This window comes from Lepidochelys kempii, chromosome 26 (genome assembly GCF_965140285.1).
Source record: "Lepidochelys kempii isolate rLepKem1 chromosome 26, rLepKem1.hap1, whole genome shotgun sequence".
Taxonomy (NCBI): domain Eukaryota; kingdom Metazoa; phylum Chordata; order Testudines; family Cheloniidae; genus Lepidochelys; species Lepidochelys kempii.
In genome coordinates this window covers 8,020,131-8,035,018 of record NC_136405.1, presented here as the reverse complement: position 1 = coordinate 8,035,018, position 14,888 = coordinate 8,020,131, and the positions used below count along the sequence as shown (strand labels likewise).

The window sequence follows — 14,888 nt, the reverse complement described above, 5'->3', positions numbered from 1 at the left end:
ATCCCCAGGAGCGTTACATTTTGGTAAGGCCAACAAATGAAAAAGAATAAAAGGCATCGCTCATACTCTCACAAAATTCCTCACAAAAGGCTCACAGGTCAGGTATCAATGTTACAAAAGAGTTATATATTGTATCCACGCAAAGCAAAATGTAATGAATATTTAGAGCGTTTAACATTTTCAAAACGCTACACAAGTTCCAATGAAACGAAGGCATAGCGTTGCATCAGTGATCTTGCTAACTATGTGCAATCCTGCCAACATTTTACAGCAGAAACAATGTTTAAGTTGATTGGGTTACTGAGGCATTATAGAAATTTTACTTGCAACTAAACCACAAAAATAATGTGAACGCAGTTGATTTAGAAGTATAGTTCCTCCCAATCAAAGGTAGGCTTTACTATGGACTAAAACGCCATTGACCGTTTGTTGAATGGTAAGTACAACTTATTAGACCTTCTAGTGCACCAGAAGAGCACAATTAGCAAAAACATATTGGAGATAAAAACCCACAAGCTTTTTAAAACGTTAGTATCCAATTCTTCATCTTTGGATAAGCCTTATTTGCTTAAAAAGAGTTTAAATCAAGTTACAGACAACTATTAATATTTATTTCATGCAGTTTCTGTACTTCAAGCATTTTCTGATCATTGCACCTTTTAAAGTTGATCTTTAATTGCTTTGAAAAGCCAGAAGAAGCAGCACTCATACGGTATTCTACATTTCCATTCAGACACTGATAGCAATAAAATACAGAAAATATGTATGTACTCAGAATGCAGTGTAAATTCTCATCTATAATTACTTGATATTAGTTTTCCACTACATCATACTGTTGAACAAGAATTTTAACAATTAAAAAACACTGGCTTTGTATTCTAAACAAGGTATTACATAAAATTAGGATGAGATTAAACATATTAAAAAGTTAGTCCCCAATAAATGGATTTGAATTATACAAATTCACACACTGAGACATAAGGGATAGTTTAATTAACAGATAAAGGGGCTTTAAGGAGACGGAACAGGTCAATTACTGTTCAAGACTATGGCAAAGTCTGGTAGCATTTCAAGGTTTTTGAAATGGAAATGGTCAATAAATACCAGGGTTAGAATGATCTTTTTCATACAGGAATGACAGCCAGACAGTTGCAAAAACCCTCCCTCTCCCCCTGCCCACTGAAAAATAATTATAATGAATACTGGTTAAAATCATTACAAAAAAACAACACTTTATTTTCATGCATCTAAGGTAAAACACAGAATATTTGTATAAAGTAAAGAGGTAGATTAAAAAAAGAAAAAAAACCCAGATTCTTCATTCTTTGTCACTTTTATTCAGTAGTTTTTTTTTTTTTCTTCCTTATTTTCTCTTTTTTGGTGCCAAACATGGCAAGGAGTGATTACAGTCAACTGCTTATTAAAACATTGTTCGCAACATAGACCCCTTCCCTTTACCACTGACCCCAAACTGACCCATTTCATGTGCTTTATTTCATTTTTTTCTATACACCACCACCAGGGAGGGGTGGAGGGGATGAAGGGGAGGGAAGGGGGAGTCCAGGAGGAGGAATGCTACAAGCCACAGCAAGAATGAGCTGCATTTAATAAAAAAGGGCCACAAATGATACAGTAATGAGGTTACACAATTAAATCCCATAGCATGACTGAAGGCTTTCCCTGTGTTTGACGTCATCACAATGGAAGGCATAAAAAGTGGAGTAAACCAATGTTGATACAGTCCAATCTAGTCCATTAGGCAAGATGGTGCAAGTAGTCATTAAATTAAAAAGTGCCCTACCCTCACCTAAATGGCTAGCAAACATGGAGAACACCACTGTGATGAATCATCAGAGCTTTCTCCATGTAGCTAAAAAAAGTGTGTAATATGGCACATTTTTAAACACTGGAAAGGGGTGCCACGATGGACCTCTCTCTTTTATTCTCTTTCATTTACAGGTACAAAGGCTAGATTCAACTATCTCAACTATGCAGGAAGTGGATTCTTCTGTTAGGAATGCCAACCCTAATTCACTTTGTCTTGAAATATATACAAGTTGTTTGTAGTAGCTACAGCAATGATATTTTCCTTGGGATGCCAGGCTGTATGTAGTATCTTCTTGTTGAAGTCTAGGCTGTCAACACTAATTTCATCCTTCTTTCGCTTTCCACTTGCACAGACTTTGCGGGGCTTCAAAACAGTGCGGGGTTTATTATTTTCCCGTGATGCTTCCAAGGTGATGTCTCGCTTTGTGTTTCTGTCAAACATTCTGAAGAAATTGTTGTAAGATCCCGTCATGACAACACTGGAAATAAGAAAGCTAAAGATTAATCCAAGAATGCCACATTTTAAAAAAGGAAGGAGTTATTTGTATTACGGTAGCGCCTGGAGGCCTCAACTGAGAACAGAGCTCCACAGTGCTAGACGCTGTACATATAAATAAAAAGAGTCCCCAGCCCAAAGAGCTTACACGTCAAACAGAGAAGACAAAGGGGAGTGAAAATAAAGTATGTGTTCACATTTTACAGATAGGGAGCTGAGGCACACAGGGGGATTAAGTGATTAACCCAAGGTCCCATGTGAACCCACTCATCACCCAACTAGGTTCTAGAAAGCATGTTATGATTTTGTTTTGTATACAACTACTCGTTTCCAATATTCTTCCTTTCTATTACTTGACACTCTGTTCTTTGATACCAAACTTATTCTTGTTTTCACTATAAATATACCGAAGTGCTGTATGTTCAGATGAGTGGGGATTCCGAGTTGACTCCTTGCAAGCTGGGGTGTGCTATTCCTTTGGGAGTAGCGAAGCAGAGTTCTGTGAGCGTTCAGTGTTGAGTCTGAACACTCCAGAGGGATGCTCAGAAGAGTCAGGGGTTGGTGTGTGCCTACTGCTAACCTGTTCAGAAAGAGCAAGGCCTGTGGAGAATTGTGTTGCCAGAGGCTAGTGGATTCAGGAAGCTCAACCACAGCGGGCACCGACAACATCCGCACACTAGGGGCAGGTGCCTCACAACCCTGGGAAATGTCACAACCTGTTACAAGGTTCTCTGATTAAGACAAGCATTTGAATTTCTGCATGTAAGCAGCCAGTATTGCCCTTATGGCTAGCAACAGAGTGTCCCCTGGAAAGAAATGTCTGAGAGCCAGGAGGAGTAGCATTTTGAATTTGGCTCAAAGTACATGGCTACAATTGCATGAGCATCAGGACCAAAATATACCCAACTTTTTATGCACCTTAGAGTTGGCTAGTTTTAGACCATCTAATGGAAATATATCAGATTTTCAGTTAGGCAAATATGCTTAGAGATTATCCAAATATTTAGATAAACGGCTGTTTCGTTTAAAGAGAACGATCCCCTCATGATGAAACAGATGAGGACTCAATGAGCTGCTTCAGATTTGGCAAATGAGTAGCTCAATGCATTTTTTTTTAAATCATCATTCAACTTAGGTTAACAGAAATATTACTGGGGAGACGGCCAGGCAAGGCAAGCTTGAAAAGTCATTTTAAAAAAATAATGAAATTCTTAGAGGGTTGTCTACGTATTTTCATGTTTTGGCAAGACAGGATTATTAAGGAGAACAACACAGCTCCCAAAGCATACCAGGAAACTTACAGTCATAAGAAATATATACTCTCCAGTGTGAAGAGTACTGAAGGCCTCAATCCAGCCATAAAATCTCCATAAGCGGATTCTCACTCCCTGCACATCAAATTGCAAGACTCCCACAGTAAGGGCTAATACACATTACATTAGCTCATAACACTGTAAAAAAAAAACAACCAAACCCAAGAAGAAAAGGATTCATACATTTGAGGCTAGATTTTGAATTTCTCACGTCAGAAGGAACCCATAGTGCTGCTTCCCATTCTCAAAACTCAGGCTTAAATATGTGAAGAAAAACTATTAGACTTGCCTGTCCGATCCATTCCAACAGCACTCAAATTTGTCAAAAATGCAGTCATTCTCATACAGAGAACAAAGTTTACTTCGGAGGTATTCATGTACCTAGGGGAAAAAAAGTTTCTTTAATATTTGAAAAAGCATGATTTGTCTGTGAAAGCGTCCAAGCAAGCTACATGGAGACCAACCCGATTCTTGAGGAAAACTGAACAGGACCCCCTTCGGATACTCTCAGTCCACCCTGTAAGTTGACAGGAAGCGTCACAATTGACCCTCTGGCACTGGACTGTCCCTAAACTGAGCAAGTGTCCTGCACAACACTGCCTCCTGTTGCCCAGGCAGAAAGGCGTGAACTCTGGTCTCCTCTCAGATGCTGCAAAACACCATCACTGTGCTAACTCGTGGCCCAGAATGCAAGTCACGCTATTGTGCCCTTCACGATTCCCACCCCACGAGAAAAAGCATGTCATACATGTTCAAATGTAGATCTTAATCCTACAATCAGACCACAAAGAGCAGACCCCCATATGTCTTTGTGCCCCACTGACTTTGCTGAAGCTCTGAATAGGAACAAGGGTCTGTATACACAGATCCAAATAAGGGATCAAGGCCATACTCAGTACATGACATACTTCCAAGGTTTATAATACCAGTGTATGACATTTCACTGGATACCTGGTATGTTTCCACAGGTCTGTTTTCCATATTTAAATCCCAGATCTTCACGGACAGATAATCTCTAGTCATCATATATCGACCACTATGGCTGAATTTTACGTCGGATATGGAAGAGATGATTTCAGAGAAAAACGATCTGTTGCTAGGGTCTTCTGGTTCTTCAAACACTAAGGAAAAGACAGGCATGCCGATCAGCAAAGTACTCTAAGTCAGTTCCATACAAGCTCACACGCTTCAAAACAATAATTTCAATATGAACCTTGGAAAAAAATCTCAAATGGTTCTGGGACAGCATTTTATACATGCACCGACTGATGAGCATCTCCCATACCCCAATACAGCATACTCATCATTTCACGAGACAGACATCACACAACACAGACCAATTAGGAACACTGCAGCTGCTGTTAGTTATCTGGTGTTTGATGCCCACACGAAGAAGAAAACTTATCGCCCTAAGAAATATTGGCACAAGGATATTAAAAGTTGCATACTGATGCATACGGCAAATGCCACTTATATTCATGGCCTAAGGCTGTAACATCCAAAATACTGGAAGAATTAAAACCAATCAGATATAAGACCTTTGGACCACGGAGCGCATCTCCTCAGAAGTCCAGGATACAAGTCCCTGCTAAAACAGGGATATACCCAAATAAGCTTATTAAACATTTACAGCGTATTAGCTGTGCTAGAATAAATAGCCTTGCTGCCCTTATATGCAGTATTTCAGAAAAATAAAGCTTTGTAATGTGACCTACATGCGGTGAAGTAAATGATGGATTTATTCAAACGTTTTCCTGAAGTGATCCTCTAAAGAGATAGCGAATCGAGTGTATGTAAGACAGAAGAAGTAAAAGGCAAGTCACTGTACATATTGCTTCCTATAGAGCGATCACAATAAAAAAAATCGAAGAGAGCGAGGAATCTAACTTTTGGAGGGTGTACTCATTTGCAAGTCTTGAGCATTAGCGACGGATCTGAGTTGGAACTGAACCGGTAATTTCAAAGTTAAAGGCTGCATTAAGCTGTTTCCAATCCTCTCAATTGGCCAGTCCTCTGGCATTAATTTTTTTAAGTTGCAGTAACATTAAGTTACTGTTTTCACTCAAGCAAGGAGATAAAAAAACCTTCATGGGACATTGGGTTTTTTTCTTTTTCCCCCCATACGAAGGAAATTCACTATACACTCACAGTGAGGTGTGTTAGAAATGTATTGACAAAAGCCACAGTTTACAGTACTTGATGCTTAGGCACTACACATAGCACTGTCTACACTAGAAAATTAAGTTGGCGTAACTACTTCACTCATGGGTCTGAAAAATCCACACCGCAAAGCAGCGTAGTTAAGCCAACCTAACCCCCCAGTGTAGACAGTGCTAGGTAGAAAGAAGAAGAATTCTGTCCACCTAGCTATCGCCTCTCAGGGAGTTGGATTACCTCTGCTGATGAGAGAACCCCTCCCGTCAGCATAGGTAGTGTCTAGCTGGCTCAGCTGTAGCATTTCAAGGGCAGATAAGCCCACAGCTTCATCTAGTAAGGAAATGTGGAATGCTTTAAAAAAAATGTGGGGGGAGGGTAATCAATTAAAAGTAGAACTCACATTTCGAATGTCTGTCACAGAGTGCCGACGCTCTCATGTCACACAGACGAATTGTTCCTTTACTACTGCTGTATACAAATGTGTTACAGCTGTTAGGATGGAACTCTGCAGCTGTTATCACCTCTGTCAGCTCTTCCATGTTGGCAGGCTTAATATCTACAATATCTAAAGTGCGTTTTATTAAGGAATTCTCTCTTCAAATGTTCAGAACACACTTATACAGCTCTATACATTTATTCCACAATGCCTCTCCAATTACCAATACATGGGTATCTAAAACAGACAAACATAAAACAATCCAAAGAAGAAGGCAGCAGTGTGGCAGTAGGGAACTGGGAGACAGGACTCTGCCACAGGCTCCCTCTGTGACCCGGGGTAAATCACCATTTTTCTGTGCCTTTGTTTATCCACCTGAAAAAATGGAAATGTAGTCTTCTTTTAATTGTCTATAAAACCAGTCAACATACCTTGAAATATAAACACGCCATCATTTAAAAATTCTTTTATCATCTAGCAAGCGACAGTCACCAATATATTTTATAAGCTTAAAATAATTAAAATCCAACCTTCTAAATAAATGATTTTGCACCACATCAGTTGTTCGGTTTTGATCTGGAGAACATCAGCTGGCCTGTGTCTAATTTTACCAAATGCCGCAACGTAACCAAGGCTGATTGTCACAGGAGTCATGGATTTTGTGATTTCCTGTCTCCCTCCCCACCCCCGCAGAACTCTGAGACTCCTTATTTTCCCACTGCACCAGCTCCTGCTCCCCACACGGCAGTGGCTGAATATGCTCCTGTGGTTCCAGAGACCTAGAACCTTTGCGCATGTGTGCAGGAGTGGAGGGGTGGGGCGGCAGGGGAGCAAAAAGAGAGAGAGAGAGAGAGAGAAGGGGGCTGGAAAGTTCTGCAGCAGACCAATAACTTGAGGAACTGAGGATGGTACCTCTCCCGCAGACCTGGCTCTTAACGTAGCTCAAGATCTGGTTCAAAAGACAAATACTTTGAAATTCTTCTCTTTCCAGCCCTGCTCCTCTTCTGTTCCGGGAGCGCTACCTTTTCCTCCTTTCTGACAACAAATGCCATGGCTTTCCCATAATTTTTTTGCCAGGAAAACAACCAATATTAATCATAACTCTGCTTTGCCTTATGTTGCCTAAAAAGGATCCTACGGTATTGGCATGCCAGAAGCAATATTCTCTGCAACTGCAAAATAACTAAGAAATGGAAGCAAGTTTCCCAGTGGTAGCTGTGTTAATCTGTAACAGCAAAACCCCCGAGCATGCCCAAATAAATTTGTTACTCTCTAAGGTGCCACGAGGATTCCTCTTTTTTTTAAGCAATGGAAGGTGTCTTAAGCATACACTTCAAGGGAAAAGAGAAATCTAACAACTTTAGTTATGGCAAAAAGTCCTTCTCCGACAAAAAGACAAACAGAAAAAGATACTAAAACTTCGGTCTGTAATTTCTAGGTGCCACAGATTAATCCGCAAGTCATCTGCAGATAGGTACGTTTCATAATCACTATTGATGGAGATAGAGTTGATGTGATACGTGTGAGCATTTGCAAATATTCTTCGCGGACTGGCTTCAACCATAAGATCCATGGGTCTGAATACTGGCACCTGCCAAATACAAGAAAACACAAAATATAAGCTGTGCATGTAACACAGATAAATGTGTACTGCCAGCCACCCATCCAATGCGCCCATGCACCTCCACCAGCCTGACAAACAAGAACCCTGAAGTCATTTAAAAAATTGATGTCCTATGCATAGCAGGCAAGGAACTGCTGGAGTACAGTATGTGGGACACCATAGAAACCTCACAGTTAACATCACTGTACAAAGGATGGTCTTGTAGCGAACGACTGGCACATGGAGTCAGGAGTTCTGACTTCTATTGCCAGCTGAGCCACAGACCTATCTATGTGGGACCTTGAGAAAGTCACTCAACTGCCTCTGCCTTAGACCCCGATCTATTAAATGAGGCTAAATACTTACCTACCCTCAGACGGTGACTCTGAGAACTATCACACTAGACAGAGGAGCTACTCACACGTAGTGTTGTAACTGTAGAAGGGTCCCTATACCGCCCATCTTCTTCCTTCAAGTTATAGCCCTCCGGTCTTTTGTCCCTTTCACTAATTTTCCATAACTTTATTGTTTTATCTGAAATAAATATATTAATATATATGTATATATATTAAAATATATTAAATTCTCAGTTTAAAAAAGCATAAACAAACTTTGATGCTAGTCAAAGCTGAGTATGCTGTAAGTAAGGACAGAAAGACGAGCAGAAAATTTGAGATTCATTCTACACAGCTTTATTCTGCTTTCAAGCTTACTGTGTACAATAAAACAAACAAACAAACTTACCATTTGTAGACAATAAAAACTGAGCAGCATTTTTCTGGGGTAACCACCGAATTTTGTTGATCTTTTCTTCAATTTCTAAACTTTTCAAGTAGTCAAATTCTGGTTCATGGCTTTGAAAAGTACTGTAAACATTGTATTCCCCTCTGCTGAGACTCTGGATTTTGTTCTAAAGAGAGAGAAAAGATTTGTTTCTGAGAATTATGTGATTAAGGCTTATATGCAGTGCACGTGTACCAAGCTTGTAGCGGGGGATGTTTACACAGAGTGCATATGTAGACTAATGGTTCGAACAGGAAACTGGTAGCCAGGACTATGCCTGCCTCGGCCAGTCTTGTTGTATATCCTCTGACAAGCTGCAACTTCTCTGTGTCTCGTTTTTCCAATTCTACAAAATGGATGCAACAAGCCTCATCCATTTCACAAGGGTTTGGGTAAAGTTTCAGCACTACAGAAGTGCTGAGTACATACTGTTACTTTTGATATGGCACAAAGACGGTATAGTTGTGCAGACACTTGATTTTAACCAATCCCCCCTTTTCACTCACTCAGCTTTCTCAGTTTTCTTTTTGGGCTGTCATTTTCTATGCTTTGTTTCAATGTGATCAATGTTTAAAGTTTCAGAAAAAAAAATCCTTCCGTCATTTAATCTACTCATGCACGATTTACAACATAGTTACTTGCCCCCTGTAAATAACTCAAAAGAGCTGAACTTTGAATCTTCTAACTTTGCAAATCAGCTGCCCTCAGAGCTAAGAAACTGTCGGTAAGCTTTTAAAAATTATGTTAGCGTCTCATCCAGCCCACAGAATATGTAGTTTCCTAGCGAGTATAGTCCCCAAAGTCTCCAGAAGACACTCTCTGCTGCACATCGGGTTAATCTAGTGTGGGGAAGAGTGACCTGCTACTCAAGCTGTGAGAATCCCAAACGCATCCACAGTGCAAGCCAGATATAAATATATATAAATCAGCTCTTCCACCCCTGAACAGTCTTAGTTCCTGTTTTCTTAGAAACCCCTTTTCCTTCCTTTTGGGAAGCTACGCTGGAAAAAAAGAGAGGAAGTCAAAGCTTCTACAGTGAAATCTCGAAGTTACAAACAAAAGAGTTACGAACTGACCAGTCAACCACACACCTCATTTGGAACCAAAAGTATGCAATCAGGCAGCACAAGTGACAAAACAACAACAAAAAATGCAAATACAGTCCAGTACTGTGTTAAGCATAAACTACTTAAAAAAAGGGGAAACAGCACTTTTCTACTGCATAGTAAAGTTTCAAAGCTGTATTAAGTCAATGTTCAATTGTAAACTCTGGAAAGAACAACCATTAGGTTTTGTTTGCAGTTACAAGCCACCTCCATTCCTGAAGTGTTCCTAACTCTGAGGTTCCACCTTTAGCCAGCATAGCTTTAATATTAAAACCACACCTATGATTGACAGCCTATGCTATGAGGGCACCCTGGCTGGATGGAAGAGCTGCCTGGAATGATGGGAAGCCTCAAATCTTACACAGGCCGCTGCTCCCCCGGCTAGAAAGCTTTTTTTTATGTAATGATTTCTTAAAGGCACTCTCACACAGGAGAAATTTGACTTCCTCTTATGCGAAAAGTGACCAGGAAGAAACAGTTCACAGCTGAGCACACCGCTAGCTTCAAAACTTGTGCTGTTTCATATCCCACTTAGGTTCTAGCAATCCCACCATCACCATCTTAGGTTGACAGGTGAATCATGCCTTTGCTGTGATGAGCTCTGGGTTGTGAAACTTGTTCCTCCCTTTATATATGACTCAGGTCCTTTCATCCACAAATTGTGCCCCCAAATTATCTCCTGGTATGATCATTACTGGACCCAAACACATTACATTTTCCAAATCCCTTTCTCTTGTACCACATCCTTACGTTTTAATGCAGGCGAGGCGTTATTAGAATTTATCATGTTGTAGAGTAAGCCAGGAGCAAGGAGAAGAAAGTTGCCTTAGAAGTCACATTATTTAGCACCAGAATACCGAACCACGCCCACCAATTATTTTGGCCTTCCCATCGTAGAAAGAGGAAGGAACTTGCTGCTGTGCTTCTTCAGTCATGCCTCACAAGTTAAGCAGGGTCAAGCAGTCAGTACACTGAATGGGAGATTTCCAAGGCAAAGCTATGGTGCTGTAGGATGTGCTGGCCATGATTCAGTCGCGTTCTCTACTTCGAGTCAATACTAAACTCGATGATTCATGCTGACACAAACTTGTTTGTGGATTAATAAAAATATATACAGGACTAGAGGATACTGTAATGTAGGAGACACCATCTTTAGCATGAAAAGCAAAAGGTCTTTGGAGTCATTTTGGATATCATAGAACTAAACATAAAAAAAGCAAGAGGTATAAGCAAAACCCCTGTCCCTCTAACTAGGGACGAATTCCAATTAGGATAATTGCAGTCCGCCTCCATGAGTTCCTCGTGAAGTTTCAATTGGATACAACGTTCATTTCCTGTCCTAGCTTATGTAACATTTTTTGCTTTATACTGTTGAACAGTTGCTACATCCCAACTCAAGAAATGGGTAGCATTTCAGTGGTAGATGAAGTTACACATGCTTGTATAACGATACAGAGGAATCACATTTCAGTGACGCTCTCTACACGTTATAAAGAACTCTGGAATGCTCTGTGTCTGACGAAAGGTGCAATATGAATCTAAGATATATTACAAAATACTCCTGGGTAAATAACCGTATTTATGAAACAGCTTCTGCCAAGGTCACACACGAGTAGTTACAAAATAATAAATCCTGGTGTATTATTAGGGCATCCATTTTTCTGAACTTATTCCCTGAAATCTCAGGAAAGTAGTCAACATATATGCTCCCAAAGCTCTATTTTGAAGGTAGATTTTCTGCTCTTCGCCACTGATGTATTTTTGTGGTCCCCATCACCAGAGTGTGACTCCTGAACACAAATGAATTAATCTCCAGAATGTTCATATGAAGTAGGAATTATCATCTGCCTTCTACAGATGGGGGGAAAAAATGGAGGCTAAATGACTTGCCCAAGGCCACATATGAAGTCTGTGGCAGAACTGGGAACTGAAGGGGAGGTTACTTACCTGTAGAGTAGCTGGAGTTCTTCAAAATGGTTTGTACCTATGGGCGCTGTTGAGATTGACTGAGTCCTAACCGACGCGGAGTCACTCGAGGCGGGGGATGCACTCCAGATTCGTCATAATAAGGTAAGATGCATCTTGAAACTCACTTTGGCAGTCTCCAAGTAGAAATTGGTTGCCCCTTCACCCTTTCAGCAAAGGAGATAAAGAGTCTGGGAGAGGCCCTGGAGGGACTTCTATCAAGCAAGATGGCAGGAGCCTCTCACACTTCCAGAGTATGAAGACTAGCCTTTTCTCTTGGGATGAGGCTTGGTGTAAAATACTGGGAGTCGAACGCCCTGACTGATGTGGAATTCTGATATGACCTGAGGTAGGCAGCGAGGATGGGGATGTACTCTGTCACGGTAGAAAGTTGTCTAAGAGTAGATCACAGCCAGGAGTGCCCCCTGCTCTCCTACTCTCCTGTCCGAAGTTATGGTTATGAAGTTTTGAAAGACAAATGAAGAAATGAACAGCTGCCCATGGGTTCAAATGGAGATTAACTCAGGGTGTTCAGAACTAGGATAAGGTTCCAGGGTGGAGTTGGTGCCTTGTCGTGAAGGAAAAGGTTAGACAAACATTTAAAAATTCAGGCTGCACTAGAGTGAGCAAAAACGGAAAAACCTTCCTCAGGTGAGTGAAAGTCTCTAACGGCAACTAGGAGGACCCTAATGGAACTGAGTAACAAACCTTGGGATTCTGTAATTAATCAGTCAGTTGATTAGGTCTTTGAGGAGATATGGCTCAATGGGCACGCCAGGTTTGGAAACACTTCCACTTTTGCAGGTAGGTTTTCCTCAGGACAGATTTTCTACTGCTCAGGAATAGTCTTAACTTCAGGAAAACAGTCCAGTTCTATGTCTGAGAACTACTGAGGAGCCAAACCTTGAGGTGTGGTGAAGAGATGTTGGGGTGGGGGTCATGGTGCCTGATATCCGGGTCAGGAGAGCCGCCGTGAGTGGACAGCAAAGATGCACCTGCAGAGAAAGGGGCAAAGTAGATTTGGGAACAAGTAAATTTGTGGCCATAACCTCTCCTCAAGTACAAGCAATGGAGCATTACGTTGGACAGCATTACAAAGAGATCTATCTCTGGGAGGCCCCAGGGCTGCCATATGCTCCAAAAAACCAAACCGCTGAAGATCACTTGTGGTGTTCATCCAAGTGCCTGCTCATGGAGTCTGCTATGGTGTTTTTCAGAGTCATCTGGCCATCTGAAACGAGGGGCTGAAACTGCTCTTTGGGCTTAAGGCAAATGATCAAAAAAATGTTAAAAAGTATAGACCAGAGAGCAGATGATGAATAGCTCTTTTGGCTTAAGAGGTCAACATGCTTGTGCGTTTGTCTGAGACAGTCGATTTGAAGCAAGCTTGTTGATTGTTCTCGTCGAGGCTGCCCACAACCAAGGAGCTGGGGGTGTCTACCATGCAGGCTCGTGAAAATAGTGCCTCATTAGGGTCCATGAGTTCCTCGTGGCTGTGGCCTCAGGAGAAAGGTGAAGGTGTTGAAGGCCCCTTAGAAGAGTCGCTGTGTCTGTAGGCTTCCGCTGCCAGTACCGATGACTGCGCCATTTGGTGCAGTTTGCTAGAAGACTTCTCAGCGCGAGATGTACCTGAAGTATTTTTGTTGGGTACCAATATCTCAGTACCAAGGCCTGCAGGAATCTTAGCAGCACTTATACCGGGTATCTCCTTCCCTGGCCTCAGAGATGACCTTCCTCTCCTTTTGGAGTCTGTCTCCGGGGAATGGGTTTTCTTCATTTTTGGAATGTGTTGTTTCCTTAGCTGCCCCATAGTCTCTGCATACCAAGGCTGAAGTTACCAGTGCAGTCTGAGCGGTAGAGGCCTACGCACTTGGGATGAGGAAATCAAGAATTGGACCCCACCAGCCTCAAGGAACACTCCATCCAGAGAAGCTTCAAACTTCCCTCAGCTTCTGCGATGCCTTAAATCCAGAGCAGGCCTTGCACTCAGATGGGATGTGAAACTCTCCAAGGCAGCAGAGGCAAGTGGAATGCCCATTGCTGAGGGGGAAAGAACTGTGACAGGTCTGGCTGGCTTTGAAACCCAGTGTCTTTGGCATATCCGCCGCTGTCAGGGAGACTGCAGACGAACACAGGCTGAGTGTGAAGGCGGCCCTGGCCGCAAAAAGAAAATTGGGGGGTTGGGGGGGGACTCCAATGTTAAAATGCTAAAAAACCCACAGAATAACGTGGTATCTGAAAAGCTAAGAGCAGACACCACACGGCTCTGGCTCTCTCTCAAGTTGAAGGTAACTGAGAAGGAACTGGAGGCTGTATATCCTTGCACAGGAGCACGAGGTTGCATGGGGCACAGACACTGACACTGCTAACTAAAATCGCCGATCAAAAGTGCACAGGGGCACTCGCGTCCAAAGGTGGAACACGCCCATAGGGACTGGAACTTGAAGAAGAACCTAGATCTCCTGAGTCAGGATCCAGTTTCTTCACCACAAAACATTTACTCCTTGTATTCAAGGGTAACTGGAACTGGCATGGAGCCAAGGTGCAGATGCTGGCTTGATGCACATTAAATTTAAGCAAATATTTACCCAGTAACTGTTCAAATTAAGACACAGACACCCGTTAATAAATAACGCTCTGTATTGAAAACAGGAAGTCTGCATAAACACACAGAAAGGTACTCAACTACACAAGACCAACGGCAGCATCTGACTTTCTGACAGCTCTCTGAGGATATCCTAGCCAGTCACACTGGACTCTGATCTTCAGTCATGCCAGTGACCGGAAATTAAGGGGAGCTTTTCAGGGCAGCTGAGCATTAAAATCAAGTATTCAGTGACTTCCACTTCCTTAAACAGATCCTAACTTGTAACCAGAATTGCTAGACTACAAACAAGTTGCTGCCTATCCCCACCTCTCCAAGACCGTTTTGATATTTAAACAGGGCAAGATTCCATATCCTGCAAGTTCAGTCATCTGAATTTTCACCACTTCAGTGGCCCATAAAACAACTGAGGCAATGTTCTCTTCTGATGCAGCATAATGATGCAACACATAAGGGCGCTACAGAATTTGTCCCACCACAAAGGTGACAACTCATAGCCAAAAAAGTTGCAAAAGCAGTTAAACCCCTAGTGGGTTGGTCCTGGGGATTCCAAGTGGACAAAAATGAGCTGGACCCAGACAGTGCTGGCAGTGAAGA

General features: G+C 41.9%; 1 protein-coding gene across 2 annotated transcripts in view; it reads right to left on the bottom strand.

The window, feature by feature from the left end:
- Window positions 1-1,389: 1,389 nt before the first annotated feature.
- The window catches only part of PPP2R2A (protein phosphatase 2 regulatory subunit Balpha), a 71,261-nt gene continuing 57,762 nt past the window's right edge, over window positions 1,390-14,888 (bottom strand). For both annotated transcript variants that reach the window (XM_073324762.2, XM_073324761.1), the window contains exons 4-10: window positions 8,577-8,742; window positions 8,254-8,366; window positions 7,643-7,820; window positions 6,194-6,358; window positions 4,588-4,757; window positions 3,926-4,017; window positions 1,390-2,306 (exon numbers count right to left, since the gene is read on the bottom strand). In XM_073324762.2, the coding sequence (XP_073180863.1) occupies window positions 2,027-2,306; window positions 3,926-4,017; window positions 4,588-4,757; window positions 6,194-6,358; window positions 7,643-7,820; window positions 8,254-8,366; window positions 8,577-8,742 (1,164 nt within the window). In that variant the 3' untranslated portion in view covers window positions 1,390-2,026. The remainder of the gene's footprint in view (window positions 2,307-3,925; window positions 4,018-4,587; window positions 4,758-6,193; window positions 6,359-7,642; window positions 7,821-8,253; window positions 8,367-8,576; window positions 8,743-14,888) is intronic.